The 16,804-nt window shown below is 48.3% G+C and overlaps 1 protein-coding gene across 2 annotated transcripts in view; it reads left to right on the forward strand.

The window, feature by feature from the left end:
* Window positions 1-12,582: 12,582 nt before the first annotated feature.
* The window catches only part of SYNGR1 (synaptogyrin 1), a 31,100-nt gene continuing 26,878 nt past the window's right edge, over window positions 12,583-16,804 (forward strand). Inside the window, exon 1 of one of the 2 annotated variants that reach the window (XM_027107702.1) lies at window positions 12,583-12,740. In XM_027107702.1, the coding sequence (XP_026963503.1) occupies window positions 12,642-12,740 (99 nt within the window). In that variant the 5' untranslated portion in view covers window positions 12,583-12,641. The remainder of the gene's footprint in view (window positions 12,741-16,804) is intronic. The other variant, XM_027107703.1, reaches the window with a different exon arrangement.

Below are 16,804 nucleotides of genomic sequence, written 5' to 3' on the forward strand. Positions count from 1 at the left end.
TTTATCTGAAACTGTCACACCTTCCATTTGTTCTTCCATAGAAGCCCTTTCTACCCACTCCCTATCCCCTTATTAAGTGGGTATATAAATTTATTTATTTATTTATTTATTTATGGCTGTGTTGGGTCTTCGTTGCTGCGCGCGGGCTTTCTCTAGTTGTGACGGGCGGGGGCTACTCTTCGTTGCGGTGCGTGGGCTTCTCATTGCGGTGGCTTCTTTTGTTGCGGAGCACGGGCTGTAGACTCGCAGGCTCAGTAGTTGTGGCCCTTGGGCTCTAGAGCACAGGCTCAATAGTTGTGGCACACGGGCTCAGTAGTTGTGGCTCACGGGCTCTAGAGCGCAGGCTCAGTAGCTGTGGTGCACGGGCTTATTTGCTCTGTGGCATGTGGGATCTTCCCAGACCAGGGCTCGAACCCTTCTCCCCTGCACTGGCAGGCGGATTCTTAACCACTGTGCCACCAGGGAAGTCCCTAAGTGGATATATAAACCCATATCTTCCTTTCTTTTTCTTTCTTTTTTTTTTTGAAGTATAGTTGATTTACAATGTTGTGTTAGTTTCAGGTAGTACAGCAAAGCGATTCAACTATACATATATATTCTTTTTCAGATTCCTTTCCATTATAGGTTATTACAGATATTGAAGAGAGTTCCCTGTGCTATACAGTACATCTTTCCTTTACTTTAATTCAGTAGTTCTTGAAGCAAATGTGAACAGTGGAATTGAAGCAGGAGGTGGCTGCAGCCCCAGTGGCCACCACTAGGGGGATGGATGAATAAGATGTGGGGATGTACACAATGGGATGCTGGACCACATTTGGAATTGCCAAGTTCGATGCTCCTACTATAACGTGGAGAAGGCTTAAAACATAATGTGGAGTTGAAAAAGGGAAGAAACAGTAAGATGTATACCCCAATGTCATTAATACTATTTAAAAACACAAACACAAATGCATCCATACTTAATTTACAAGGGGGAACAAGGTAGAAACACAAAAGCCCAGGCCATACCTGTCAGCAAAGCTCGGGCTCCGTGTTCTTTCTTAGCTCTCCCGGGGAGGCTGATGCACTCCAGCGTTTGAGAACCTCTCTGTAGAAACTGTTGTGAGGAAGGGCCTGGGAGCGGAAAAGGCAAGAAATTAGAGGAGACAGGAGAGGGCTTTTGACCCAGTCTGGAGACCGAAATGTGTTGTGAGCTGAGGAAACCAATGAACACGGCAGTTTGCACTTGAGGTGAACAAAGAACAATAATTATTATTATTACCATGATGCTTGTAGGGGAGGAAAAAATTATTTTTCCTTCTACGCTTCTAGGTTCTTGGCTGGGGCTCTATAACATATGACTGATTAACAAGAGAAAAACAAACAGAAGTTTATTAACATTTATATAGTATATACACATGGGAGAAACCCGTGAGTAACTCAAAGCAGTGGCTAAACCTTGGGCTTATCTTGCAGCTGCAATAAAGAAGCACACGATTATAGAGAATGACGGGACAAAGGAAATGGGTTTAAGCTTCCAAGGGTGGCAAACTGTGGGGAAGTAAGTACATGGGGGGGAAACGAATGGAATACAGTTCGTTTTCAGATTCCTCTGGTGCTGTCTCTGGGTTAATAAGAGTCTAGAGTTGTCTCCAGGAAAGGAAAATTTATACCCTAGAAAAGGGGAGGGGAAAGAGAGCTTTTCCTGTATTTGCTATTTATTAAAATTTTTTTTTCTTTTTTTTAATAGATTTATTTTATTTATTTATTTATTTATTTATTTTTGGCTGCGTTGAGTCTTCCGTTGCTGTGCGCGGGCTTTCTCTAGTTGCCACGAGCGGGGCTACTCTTCGTTGCGGTGCAAGGGCTTCTCATTGCGGGGGCTTCTCTTGTTGCCGAGCATGGGCTCTAGGCGCGCAGGCTTCAGTAGTTGTGGCACGTGGGTTTCAGTAATTGTGACACGTGGGCTCAGTAGGTGTGGCTCACGGGCTCAGTAGTTGTGGCTCATGGGCTCTAGAGCGCAGGCTCAGTAGTTGTGGCGCACGGGCTTAGTTGCTCCGCAGCATGTGGGATCTTCCCGGACCAGGGCTCGAGCCCGTGTCCCCTGCATTGGCAGGAGGATTCTCAACCACTGCGCCACCAGGGAAGCCCCTGTATTTGCTACTTCTTAATTGCCTTCAGCTCAAAAGAATTCTTATGTCAAAGAGACATATTTGGGGGTGACACATTCTGGTTTCCTTCAATGATATTTCTGTACAGTGAAATAGTTTACAGCGTGTTAATCAGAATTAGGTAGATCTACATATAGTGACGTGAGAAGACTTTCGAAACACATCAAGTTAAAGAAAGAAAGCAATTCATGGAATAGTCCAAATGCTATAATCCTATTTATTTAAAAATTAGGGACTTCCCTGGTGGCACAGTCCACTCAGCTAGGGAAAGTTTGGGCAAATCATTTAAGCTTAAAATCCGAGTAATTGTATAAGTCTTTGCTGTGCACCAGAAAGCTCCTGTAGGACATTACAAAGCTCTTGTTGGGAGCCTTTCAGCAAATCCCTTCCCGTCTCTGGAAAATGAGGGGGTTGGACCAGAATTTCTTTAATGGATGGTCCCAGGTCCCTTCCACTTAGCTTTAGGATTCTAGATGAGCTGTGTTTCTAATCCAACCAACCAAAATCTACTACTATGTTGTTAAAAAACAAAACACCAGATAACAGCTGTGCTAATAAATACAGAAAAATAATAGAAAAATCACCCCTTTGTAATCCCTAATTGAATCAAGCAAGGATCGTCAAGAGACGTTAAAACCGTTGGGTGAAACATGGCTGGGAAACAGGCTAGTCAGGCGAAGTATCAGCTACAGATTATTTATTAATAACCAAGGAAAAGTGCGCTTCAACATCAGGGAGACTGATGGTCACACTTTAAGCCAGCAGCACATAGTAGGACAACCTGGCATAATGTCCCTCCCAGCGGGGTGCACGGTGAAGTGCATGACATCATATGGGAACTACTAACGTCCAAATGTTTCACATAGGTGTTATCTTGAGGAAACAGACAAATCGTGCCGCTCTGGCCTCCACTTTCCCCCAGCCCCTTCTCAAGCTCTCCCCTTCAGCTCCTCTAAATTTATTGCAACTCCCACAGATGGGGTTTGCAGTGTATGTAGAGGTGACACATATGACAAGTACAACATAGAGCAGGGAGGGTAAAGGGACTTCTATGATGGCGAGATTTTTACAACCTACCTGTATGAGTTGAAGTTCTCCAGAGAAACAGAACCAACAGAACCAATAAAAATATATGTATGATTTATTTTAAGGAATTAGTTCATGGGATCATGGGAGCTGGCAAGTCTGAAATTTGTAGAGCTGGCCAGCAGCCTGGAAACTCAGAAAGGGGTTGATGTTGTAATCTGGAGTCTGAATTCCTTCCCCTCTGGGAAGCCTTCAGGCCTTTACCTGATGAGATGAAGCCCACCCATATTATTGAGGATAATCTCCTTTACTTAGTCAAATGATTATATGTTAATTACATCTACAAAATACTTGCACAGCAACAACTAGACTAGTGTTTGACCAAACAGCAGGGCGCTCTAGCCATCAGTAAACTCTACCAAGGCATTTAATCACTCTGGTCATCCATCTCACTAATTCATTCTTCAGCTGTATCCATGCCGTGTCCTTTATTTCAACATTTATATTTTTCATTCAGTACTTCAAGGGACTTCCCCGGTGACTTAGTGGTTAGGATTCTGCGCTTTCACTGCCATAGCCCAGGTTCAATCTTGGTCAGGGAACTGAGATCCCACAAGCCATGCAGTGCGGCCAAAAAATAAAATAAAATGAAATACTTCTGCTGGATTCACTTTGATTATTTCTTATTCCTCATTTATATCATTAATATCATCCCTTAGCTCTGTCAGGTCTATTTTATATTCTTGGTTTGTGTTTTCCAGTAGCCGGGCTTCAAATGGTATATGTCCTGCAGTTTACTGTGTTTATTTTCAGGAACTTGTCCTACTCAGACATTTAGTTATTTTAGCCTCTGAGCCCCACCCTCCCCCACAAGGATTTCAACTATTCAATCTGGTAATGTGTATTGGGAAAAGAAAAAGGGCAGTTTCAGGCTTCCCCGGTGTCGCAGTGGTTGAGAATCTGCCTGCCAATGCAGGGGACGTGGGTTCGATCCCTGGCCAGGGAAGATCCCTCATGCGGCGGAGTAACTAAGCCCGCGAGCCACAACTACTGAGCCCGCGTGCTGCAACTACTGAAGCCCGCGCGCCTAGAGCCTGTGTTCCACAATGAGAGAAGACACTGCAATGAGAAGCCCGCGCACCACAACAAAGAGTAGCCCCCCACTCGCCGCAACTAGAGAAAGCCCGCATGCAGCAATGAAGACCCAACACAGCCAAAAATAAATAAGTAAAATTAAAAAAAAAAAAAAGAAAGAAAGAGGGCAGTTTCTAGTGTGTGTTTGTCCCAGGAAATTGAAGTAGAGGGGAGGGTGAGCCCTGGGGCAGTAGAGCTCCAGGCTCCACAAGACAGCCAAGCATCCCCTCTTGCTGACACTACCTCTCACTTTACCATGGTTTTATGAAAACGCTTAGGGTGAAGGGGCTTTGGGAGGAGGCCGTCTCCCAGCTGTCATCCCTGAGCTGCTGATTTGGAGGGGAGGGGTGGGTAAGTGACTCCTGCGGCCAGTCCACGCCTGTTTTCACAACTGCCACACCCGCTGGGGCTTTTGATTTGCGCTGGTGGTACTTGCAACCAGCATGTGGAATTAACTTGTGTGAATGATGTGAGGTAGGAACCCAACCTCATTTTCCCCCCCATATGGATAGCCATTCTTCCCAGCTACTACTTACTGAATGGCCCATCCTTCTGTTTGCAGTGTCACTTCTGCTGTATAACACACTTCCATATGTTCACTGTTCTGTTTCTGGGCTCTGTATTCTGTTCTATTGTTCTTTCTGTCTACCATCCTACTTTAGCTTTATAATCAACCTTTACAGCTGCCCTACCTGTCCAATAGGGCTTGCCCTGCTTCCTCAGACTGTTGTACCAATTCTTGGCCCTTTGTTTTTCCATAAAAATGTTAGAATCAGCGTATCAAGTTCCACTAAAAAGCTTATTGATATTTGAATTGGAATTACACTGACTCTGTAGATCAATTTGGGAAGAATTGAGATCTTTATAATATTGAGTATTCATACCTGATTATCTTGGACTACGTCTCCGTTTTCTTAGGTCTTCTTTACAGTAAGACCCCTACATACGAATGAGGTCTGATCCAAGAGCGTGTTTGTAAGTCCAATTTGTTCGTAAGTCCAACAAAGCTAGCCTAGGCACCCAACTAACACAATTGGCTATATAGTATTGCACTATAATAGGTTTATAATACTTTTCATACAAATAATACATAAAAAACAAACATAAAGAAAACAATTTTAATCGTACAGTACAGTACCTTGAAAAGTACAGTGGTACCGTACAACAACTGGCACACAGGGGCACGTTCGCATCTTTGAAAGCTCACAACTTGAAGGTTTGTATGCAGGGGTTACTGTGTTAGGGCTTAGGTTTTATTTTTATTTTAAAAATATTTTTTTATTTATTTACTTATTTTGGCTGCGCTGGATCTTAGTTGCGGCACGTGGGATCATCGTTGTAGCACGCGGGATCTTTTAGTTGTGGCATGTGGACTTCTTAGTTGCGGCATGCATACATGATCTAGTTCCCCAACCAGGGATTGAGCCTGGGCCCCCTGCATTGGGAGCACGGAGTCTTACTCACTGGACCACCAGGGAAGTCCCTACACACTCCCTTTTAAAATTACCCCTAGATTTTTAAAAAATGCATTATAAATGACTCCCTTTTAAATTTTACATTTTCTAACTATTGGCTGTGGGAATATAAAAATACGATTGCTTTTGGTATTTTGATTTTCTAGTCAGCATACTTATTAAACTCTAATCAATTCTAATAATTTGACTGTACATTCTTTAGAGTTTTCTATGTACAGTAATGATATCACCTGGAACTAATGAATATTTCTTTCTAATCTTTGTACCTTACATATGGTTTTTCCTTGTCTTACTGTGCTGGCTATGATCTCCAGAGCAATGTTGAATATAGTGATGGCTGGTATTCTTGTTTTTTCTCTAATTTTTAAAAGGAATGCTTTTAATGCTTCATCTATTAAGTATACTCATCCTGGGGCTTCCCTGGTGGCTCAGTGGTTAAGAATCCACCTGCCAATGCAGGGGACACAGGGTCGATCCTTGGTTCGGGAAGATCCCACATGCCGCGGAGCAACTAAGCCCGTGTACCACAACTGCTGAGCCTGTGCTCTAGAGCCTGCAAGCCACAACTACTGAGCCCGAGTGCCACAACTAATGAAGCCCACGTGCCTAGAGCCCATGCTCTGCAACAAGAGAAGCCACAACAATGAGAAGCCCGCGCACCACAATGAAAAGTAGCCCCCACTCGCTGCAACCAGAAAAAGCCTGCACGCAGCCATGAAGACCCAACGCAGCCAAAAAAAATAAATAACTTTTTAAAAAAATTTAAAAAAAGTATACTCATCCTATAGGACTTTTGTAGATAATCTTAAGTTAAGGATGTTGTATTTTTAGTTTGGTAAGAGATTTTATATTGAATGGGTATTGATTTTATCGAATAGTCTTAATGCATCTATTGAGATGATCATGTAGTTTTTACCTTTTAATCTGTTTATATGAAAAATGACATTTACTGATTCCCTAAAAATGAACCAAGTTTGCATTCCTAGGATAAAGTCAAGTTGCTCATGATGTATTATCATTTTATGCGTTGCAGGACTAGGTTTGCTAATATTTTCTCAGCACTCTTTGCAATGATATTCATGAATGAGATTGCCCTGAGCTTTTCCTTTCTAGTACTATCTTTCTCCGATTTTGATGTCAAAGTATTCTAACTTCATAGAATAAAATAAGTATACCCACTTTTTTTTTTTTTTTTTTTTGCGGTACGCGGGCCTCTCAGTGTTGTGGCCTCTCCCGTTGCAGAGCACAGGCTCCGGACACGCAGGCTCAGCGGCCATGGCCCACGGGCCCAGCCGCTCCGCGTTATGTGGGATCCTCCCGGGCCGGGACACGAACCCCTGTCCCCTACATCGGCAGGTGGACCCTCAACCACTGTGCCACGAGGGAAGCCCAAGCATATCCACTTTTTCACTCTAAAAGAATTTGTGTGAAAATGAAATCATCTTTTTTGGGTGATTGTTAAAATACACTCATAAAATTATCTGGGCCTTGTATTTTATTTGTAACTAGATTTTTAGCCCCTGTTTCAGCTTCTTTAATGGTTATAGGACTACATAGATTTTTCTATGTCTTGTTGCATCCGTTTTGGTAAGCTACATTTTTCTATAAAAACATAGGCAATTGTCCATTTTTCTTTATTTTCAAATTTTATTGGCATAAAGTTCACAATATTCTCTTGCTATATTGGTATTATTATTTTAAATCTCTGCAGCTCTCACAATGATGTGTTAGGGCTCTTTCCTATGGACATATCGGGGATGCCTTGTCTGGGGATGCAGTGGGAGCCTTGCTTCAGCATTCGGTGGCAAGCTAAATCTTTGTCCTCCCTTCCCGGACCCATCACTTTCTTAAGTCAGAGTCCCAGGCAAGAATCCCCCGCAGTTCTATTCTTTGCTTCCTTTCCCGGTGATGGAGTGCCACCCCTGTTGCTGCCTTCAGGCAAAAGCCTGGCTCAGGTTCCGTCTCTTTTGGAAAGTTTTAATCTCTGTTATCCGACAAAAGCCAAAGCTTCGGTGGCTGCTTGGATCCAGAGCTCAAGTATCCATGACTTCCGCCCTCTCCCCAGCTCGTATTTCTGCTCTGTGGTATTCAGCTGGTACGTGATCAGTCTGGAGGGTTCAGGACCGTGGTGGTGATGGCTGGAAGGATGGGCTCAGCTGGGAAAGTGCTGAGTCGTCACCACTGGACTGCCAGGGAATTCCCTCAGCTGGGATTCTTAACCTGAGTATGGACATGATGTCTCAGCGGTGTCAACATAGTCAGACTTCTTACATGACAGCTCAGGGCTGAGTGTTTCAAGAGGTGGAATGTGAAAGCTGATATGTTCTTAAGGCCTGGGCCGGGAAAAGGGCACAATGCCATCCTATTGATCAACGAATCACAAGCCTGCCCATATTCAAGGGGAGGAGACACAGACTCCACCTCTCTGTGGGAGGAGCATCAAAGAGACCACGTACTATGTCACTGTTGGAGGGTCTTCAACGACTTGGAGCACAGTGGTGTTAAAGATATATTGAACAAAAAAAAAAAAAAAAAAGATATATTGAACAAATGACTAGGCGAATGTGCAACCCACCTTAGAGCTAACTAGGTCTGTGTGTACTTCCTACATCCCTTCCTTGGGAAAAGAATGGGATTTCTGTATCAAATGGCACACTGCCAAACAGCTCTCCAGAAACGTACCTTTGGCAAATTTTTAACGTTATCATTATGCACTCAAATACAATGAATGCATTGCCCATTGGCCCAGGTAACTCCACACTCGCACAAAACAGACCAAACACCTTCCATACCAAAGCGGCCTCCAGGGGGCAGGAGGGAAGGAACAAAGGCGAGTTACAGCTCAGCCTGGGCTGGGAACTTGAACGACCAGGCAGTACAAGGCATGATCCAGGCAGCTCTGGGTTTGCAAAAGCTTGACCTACGAAGGACAACCTGGCCTTGCTGCTAATGCAGAACACATAAATACAGACAGTAGAAGAGGAGGATGTTTCCATGACCTGCAATGATAGTTAAAAAGTAGAGGTTCCTGGGTGAGTCGGGAAGCTACCCACCATTTATAGCTTTGTGTTTCTAAGAAAGTGCCTGTATACCCTGCTGTACACAGCTACCCTGAAGACCAACGGGGATGGGTAGCTCACTAACGTTTACTGAGCTCATTCTTTGTATCAAGCGCTATTCTAGGCACATTTTGTGAGTTCTCTCCTTTAATCCTGTCAATAATCCTCAGAGGTAGGTACTATGCTTATTCCATTTTTCAGATGAGGAAACAGGCACAGAGAGGTGAAGCCACTTGCCCAAGGTCACACAGTGAGTGAAGGGTGGCAGGAGCCAGGACCACCCAAGAATATCTCAGTCTGAAGCTCAGGTTTCTGAACACTACCCTTTCTGAGATTTAATACATTAGTGTGATCAAACCTTAGTGCTGGAAGGTCTAGGGACAGTCTCTAAATTCTTCACTCTTATGGCCCTATGCGTAGCACAAAGCCTTATGCATGGTGGGCTTCAAATAAATATTTATTGAAGGAATAAATGAATGAACATGACTCACTGATCTGAATATCACTCACTGATTCAGCCCATCAGCCTTGCACACTTTTTTCTCCATTAAAAAAAAAAAATTAGGGGGGCTTCCCTGGTGGCACAGTGGTTGAGAGTCTGCCTGCCGATGCAGGGGACACGGATTCGTGCCCCGGTCTGGGAAGATCCCACATGCCGCAGAGCGGCTGGGCCCGTGAGCCATGGCCACTGAGCCTGCGCGTCCGGAGCTTGTGCTCCGCAACGGGAGAAGCCACAACAGTGAGAGGCCCGCGTACCGCAAAAAAAAAAAAATTAGGTATAACTTCAATACAGTGAAAGTCACCCTTTAATGGACATTTTTGCAAGTTTTGACAAACATATATAGTCAATTGTATAACTATCACCACAAACAAGATATAGAATGATTCCATCATCCCCCCAAATTTCCCTGTGCTTCTTAGTAGTAAATCCTACACACACACACACACACACACACACACACACACACACACACACACACACACACCAACCTCACTCCTAGCCCCTGGCAACCACTGGTCTGTTTTTTGTTCCTATAGTTTTGCTTTTGTAAGAATGTCACGTAAAGGAAGTCATGCAGTCTGTAGTCTCTTGTGGTTGAGTGTATCAGTTGTTCATTCCTTTTGATTCCTGAGTAGTATTCCATTGTATGAATGTTCCACAATTTTTTTTATACAATCTACAGCTGAGGGACATTTGGGTGGTTTCCAGATTTCAGCTATTCCCAATGAAACTGCCGTAAAAATTCCTGTACAGGGTTTTGTGTGAATGTAACTTCTCGTTTCTCTAGCGTCAATACCTAGGAGAGGGTTGCAAGGTCACATGGCAAATGTATAGTTACCGCCATAAGAAGCTGCTAGATTGTTTTCCTAAATGGCTGCACTATTTTGTATTTTCATCAGCAATGTACAAGAATTCTAGTTGTTATAAATACTCATTAACACTCAAAACTGTCAAATTTTTATTCAATTTAATTAATTAAGTTACTTATCATTTTTGGCTGCGTTGAGTCTTCATTGCTGCGCGAGGGCTTTTCTCTAGTTGCGGCGAGTGGGGGCTACTCTTTGTTGCGGTGCGCGGGCTTCTCATTCTGGTGGCTTCTCTTGTTGCGGAGCATGGGTTCTATGCGCGTGGGCTTCAGTGGTTGTGGCACGCGGGCTCAGTAGTTGTGGCTCATGGGCCTGGTTGCTCTGCGGCATGTGGGATCTTTCCAGATCAGGGCTCGAACCCGTGTCCCCTGCATTGGCAGGCAGATTCTTAACCACTGCGCCACCAGGGGAGCCCTAAATTGTCAAAATTTTAAAACATTAACCATTTTAATAGGTGTGTGGAAATATCTCATTGATTTTAATTTGCATTTCCCTAATTACTAATGATGTTGAGCATCTTTTCATGTGCTTAGTTGCCATCTGTATATCTTCTCTGGTGAAGTGCGTCTGCTCCAATCTTTTGCCCATTTTTTAAAAAATGGCTTGTTTATCTTATTATTGACTTTTTAGAGTCCTTTATTTATATTTGGGACGCAAATCCGTTGTCTGAAATGTGTTTTGCAAATATTTTCTCCCAGACTGTGGTTTGCCTTTTCATTCAGTCTTTTAACAAGGTCTTTGGATGAGTGTTTTTTTAAAAAATATTTATTTATTTATTTGGCTGTGCCAGGTCTTAGCTGTGGCACGTGGGATGTTTGTTGCCATGTACTGGATCTTTGTTGTGGCGTGTGGGATCTTTTAGTTGCAGCATGCAGGATCTTTTAGTTGCGGCATGTGGGATCTAGTTCCCTGACCAGGGATCGAACCCCAGCCCCCTGCATTGGGAGCGTGGAGCCTTAACCACTGGACCACCAGGGAAGTCCCCGGATGAGTGTTCCTAATTTTGACGAAGTCCCATTTATCGATTTTCTTTTATGGATCATGGTCTTGGTATCGTATCTAAGAACTCTTTGCCTAACCCAAAGTCACAAAAAATTTCTGTTTGCTTCTAGAAGTTTCATATAATCATAGAATATGATTGCTGTATTAAATGGGATAACGTATGTAAAGCCCTTAGCTCAGGCCCTGGTGCTGAGTTAACAGTCACTAAACAGAGCCTAAGATGGACATTTGTCTATGGAATGTTTATAAGGGGTGGCCTCACACCCACCACATTTCCTCTGCACGGATCTGGTGTCCTGTCATCACAGGATGCGGCATGTTCTGTCATCACCAGGACAGCAAAGGCCCCTGCAGATAGACATCCTTATCCAACAGCCTCCTGGAACCAGTGGAGACATGAGGCCCTGGGGACTACAGGTCATGCTAAGAGCCAGACCTGGAAGGCAGTCATTCTCACTGCAGCGAGCACTCCTCCATCCAGCCTCGGTTTCCATGAAAGCTGGAGCTCTAGGCCAAGCAGTGATGGGGTGATGGGGATCAGGGTCTGTTTACTGAGCACCTACTGTGTGCCAGGCCCTTGGCTACAGCAGTGAACAAGTCAGACAAAATTCGCAGACTAGCAGAGGAGCACAATGAACAAATAACTACATAATTAATTAGTGGATTAAGGAAAAGGGTAGCGTGCTGGTGGGGTGGGGGTGAGGGTGTCTCATAAAGAATTGATTGCCGTTCCTAGGTCTCTGCCTCTGAGCCAGGTACCTCGGACCCCTCCAGGCTGGGGGTGGGGTTGCGCAGACTCGGGGACTCACGTGACGTCAGAGTAAAAACAGGGTGGAAAGGTCCTCCGGGGAGGTGGGGCTGTGCTTAGGAAGGCTCTGAGAGAAGGGTAATTCATTCGTGAATCGAATTCATTCGTGGTTCATTCATTCGAGAAGTCCTGCGGCACCTACTGTGTCCCAAGCACCCCATGAGGAATACAAACGCGGCCCCTGTCCGCTCACTATATTGGGGGCAGACAGAGCGACAGGAAACCAGCAAAAAAGTCACGAAGGTGGTTTCATCCAGGGCCGTAGGCTCGGAGCGGGTAGGGCGGCCCGGCAGACCCGCCACCCGGGGGCGGGGACAAGTCCTGCATTTACTGCACCCCCCCACTCCTTGTCCCCACTACTCAGCAAAGAGGTCACCAAGCCAGCGACGAGCGCGCCCTCCGCCGGCTCCGCAGCACCCGCGTCCCCGCGATCGAGGGCGCGCGCGGCCCGCCCGCCGGCGCCGCGCCCGCCTGCCCGGCGCCCTCGGCTTACGGCGCCCCCTCGCGGGAGCCCTCGGCCTCGCCGGTCGCGCGAGCAGGGGAGCGGGCGGGGGCGCCACGCACGCGCACGGGCTGGCGGAGCGCGCCGAGCGGCGTGCACCGCGCGGGTGCAGCCACGATGGAAGGAGGTGCGTACGGAGCGGGCAAAGCCGGGGGCGCCTTCGACCCCTACACCCTGGTCCGGCAGCCGCACACCATCCTGCGCGTCGTGTCCTGGGTAAGGACGTCTGGGTGGCCCGGCCAAGCAGGGGGTGGGGCGGGGTGGGGGCGCGGGCGAGGGCGGCGCGCCCGGACGGACCCCAACCCCACCGGGCCTGCTGCCCGGGTGCGGCCGCGGGTGGGGAGCCGGCCGGCCGGCGTCCTGGCGCCCGCCCCTCCCTCCTTCCCGGGCTCCGGGCGGGGGTCCTGGCCCTCGCGGGGGCGCCTGCTCCCCGACCCCTGGCTTCCCGGTGTCCCCACTTCTTACTCTCCCCCCCGCCCCCCCGTCGCGGTGACCTCCAGACCGCGACCTGGCGCCTCGTGGGTCGGGTTGCGCGCGGCCGCCTGGGCGGACCGGCGACCGTGGGGACGGAACCCTGGTTTCAGGTGGCCTTTATTCGGGGTTGGATCGGGGCGTGGATCGTTTCGCGGGGTGCACGCGCTCTTGCCATGGACGTTCAAGGAGGAGAGGGCAGGAAACCGGGTTTTTGTGGCTTAGCTGGGCTCGTGTGGAGCGACGCGCCGGGAGCCGGATACCTGGGCTCTCTCCCCGGGAACCGTCTTTCTGCAGCGTGACCTTGGGCTGGAAGCCACCCTAGAAATGTTCACGGAAAGTGAGGAGTTAAATTCCGAGGTGGGCAGCGTCACCTCCTCTAGCTTGCCTCAGTTTCCCGATTTGTAGCGAGGTGGGAGGAGCCTCCTTGAGACCTCCTTGGGCTTGGGTATTTCCTGAATTCGTGCAGACACCTGGATGCCTGAGGAGGGCCGTGGGCCGGCAGGGCGGGAGAGAGGTCCCCTGCCCACAGGGAAGAGCAGAGAAGCCCGTTCTGGACCTCCAGCCTGGCGAGGGCAGAATCCCTCAGTGCAGAGAGCTGAGTGGGGGTCCCTGTTCAAACCTGGGGTCGGGGAGAGGAGGATGGGACAGAGTCAGCACACGGGGAGGGGTTCACATGACCTGGCAGCACCCCAGGGAAAGGAGGCCTGCTGCTGTCTGGGGAGGGGTGTCTGGGGCTCCCTAGGGTTGCTGGCCATTGCCCAGACCCCCTCACTAGAGGGTCTTGCCTCTGCAGGCCTGGGGCCCCTTCCTGTGGGCCTAGATCAGAAAGGCCTGGATTGGGGACACTGGGCAGGGCCCCTGTCAGCCACCCCACCGGGCTAAGCCTAAAGCCAGCTGTGGGGTGCTCAAGCTCCCTCACTTCCTGGATTTTCAGGGCCATATAAGGGTGTGATGGGTGGGACAGCTGGGGTGTTTATCTCTGGCCTCCCAGAGGGAAAGGGATCTACCTTTCCTTTGTCTAAAAACGTTAAAACTTCCCTCTGGTGCCACAGGAAGGGTGGCCACGTTTAAACCCCTTCTTCTCAAGTGCCCACCAGATGGGGAGCTCTTTGAGGGCAGGGAAGCCCTGTTCTTTAGTCTTTGGGTCCCTGGTGCTGGCACATGGCCTGGCACCCTGGGTACATCCAGGAGGGTTTGTGGTGCTGAGTTCATTCATCCGTGTGTTGTCTCCAGCTCCCCAGAGACCCTGGCAGGTCCTTGGCAAAGGTAGAGCTCTGGGGGACACCTGCCTGATGAGGTGGGGTGGCTCTGTGCACTGCTCCCCTCCGCCGGCCCGAAGCGTGAAGTCACTGGCTTTGTGACGGGGTGTGGGCGTTTTGTCTGCTTGGGTCACTTCTGCTGGTGAAGGCTTCATTTAGCAAAGCTTTATTGAGTTGGCTAGGCTCCGAGGGAAGGCGGCGTGACTCAGACGCAGCCCTTAGTGCTCAGGGAGCCTACAGTCCCGCTGGGGAGTGAGCCAGGCACCCTCGGGCAGAGGCCAGCAAAACCAGGAGAGCAATCAGAGAAGCTTCCTGGAGGAGGCGATGTCAAATTGGGCCTGGAAGGATGAGGAGGGTTTACATGTGTGCACATCAGGGTGCCGGGAGGACATTCCAAGCAGAAGGGAGAAAAAGTCACTGAGCACCCACTATGCAGGGCTGTTCTCACGGTTACCTGGCTAGTTCCCCCCACAGTCTGTATCACACTTGAGGGAACTGAGGCTCAGAGAGGCCCAAGGTTACTGAGCATGTAAGTAGCAGATGGAGGATTTGAACCCAGATCTTCCTGTCTCCAAAGCACAGTGCTTCCCCTGGATCAGGAAGAGTTTGAAGTCCTGGGATTTCAGGTTTGGAAAGGATAAGGGTCATCTGGGTCAACCTCCATCCAATGTCCAAATCCCCCCACAGGCCCCCGACAGTCTCCCAGCCCTGCTCACTACCTTTGCGTGAGCAGGGGTATCTGATACAGGCTGATGAACTTTAAAAAAATCTATAGGTTTTTTTCTGATCATAGAAGTAATACCTGCCGATTGTTGGAAAACATAAATCACTTGTGATGGTTGCACAAAAATATATATGTGCTGAATACCACTGAACTGTACACTTAAAGATGGTTAAGATGGTAAATTTTATGTTGTGTGTATTTCACCAAAAAAAAAAAAATTGGAAAAGGAAGCACATGTGATCCCACCACTTAGGGAGGGCTGCTATCTCCTACCAGCCTTTTTCAAAAACATGTGATGCGCTGAGACATTTTAACACGTGGGGGCACGTGGTGGACGCACGTGGCCACCTGCCCTCCTCCCTCGAGCTCCCTCTGCTTGCTCACCACAGGGTCTGGCAGGCAGGGTCTGGCTGGCGTTAAGCTTCACCTTCCAGCTAATGGAGCCTGAGCATTCAGCACCCGCTTGCCCTGGTTTGCCAGAACTTTCCTGGCTTCAGCACTGATAGTCCCATGACCTGGGAGCCCCCCTGTTCCAGACAGACAAGACGGTTGGTCACTCTATCCAGGACTCCTGTGCTCCCCAAGACCCCTTCTGCCGCCCTGTAGGGCGCTAACAACGTGAGCACTTGGGCTTGCGATTTTGTAAAACTTGTAAGAGAAAGATCTTTTTTCTGTTATTTTTTTATTTGAAAGTGGGTCCCCAAACCATGTAAGCTTCAGGGAGTTACCAAACCTGGACCTATCCTGGAACCTGAGCCCCCAGGCCTGCAGGACCCCTTATCTCTTGACCGAGGCTTTCTCAACTCCTCTCTGCCCCTGTGTGCCCTACATCACCTCCCCCCACCCCACACACACACCTGGGGGGGTGGTGATTACTCACTTCGGGAATTGAGGAATGGACCCTGAGGGTTAAGGTGGGGAGGGAGCTGGTGAGCCCTCTGGCAGATCCCAGCTTGGACCCTTCCTGCCCTGGGCGAGGAGGTGATGGCTAAGTTGGGACAGTGTCCAGGGTGAGCTCAGAGCTGCCTCCTCTGACCTGGGTTGGCGGGGAGGTGGGCTGTGCTGGCCGGGGGCCAGGAGATCTGGCACCAGCTGTGGCCACCCCCTCTGCCTCTGTCTCCCCATCGGAAAGCGGAGGCTGGGCTGGATCAGAGGTGCCCAATCCTGTCCCGATCCTGCAGCCTGTCAGTGACCCCTTTCTTTACCTGGAGCCAGGTGGGGGGAAGTGGAGTTTCAGCAGGGAGCTAGCTGATTTCATATAAAGGACTACCTTCTATTTGGAATTTACATCCTTTTAGAGCTTTGAAATGACCTATGGGAAAAGAATATTAGCACTGGTAGATGAGAGGTTTTCTTTTTCTTTCTTTTTTTTTTTTAAATTAATGCTCTGTTTTGGCAAAAATAAAACAATAAAATGTTGGAAATTTTGCCATTTTCAGGGTTGATCTCTTAAGGGCTTTGGCTGTAACACTCAGGATGTTGTAAGGAGGGTGGGTGTCATCCCTCGCATGACAGAAGTCAGGGGCAGGCTGGAGGTGACTGACTACTGACTAGAGACAGAGCTCCTGGGCCCGGGACTGTCAGAGCCGCAGTTTCAATGCAGTCCACTGGGTCCACATTCAGTGTACTCCCTGTGGCTTCCCTGTCTGAGTCGCAGTGGCACTAAGGAGTGGCTTGAGGGAGCGGTTTTACACCCTCATTTTTATCAGACCCCCTCAATCACTCCAAGCAGACACTGAGTACAAGAGCCGAGCTTGCGGGACTTCCCCGGCGGTCCAATGGTTAAGAGTCCGCGCTTCCACTGCAGGGAGCGCGGATTCAAT

Source organism: Aethalodelphis obliquidens, unplaced genomic scaffold (assembly GCF_003676395.1).
Source record: "Aethalodelphis obliquidens isolate GAN/ISIS:26980383/991018 unplaced genomic scaffold, ASM367639v1 scaffold8, whole genome shotgun sequence".
NCBI lineage: Eukaryota > Metazoa > Chordata > Mammalia > Artiodactyla > Delphinidae > Aethalodelphis > Aethalodelphis obliquidens.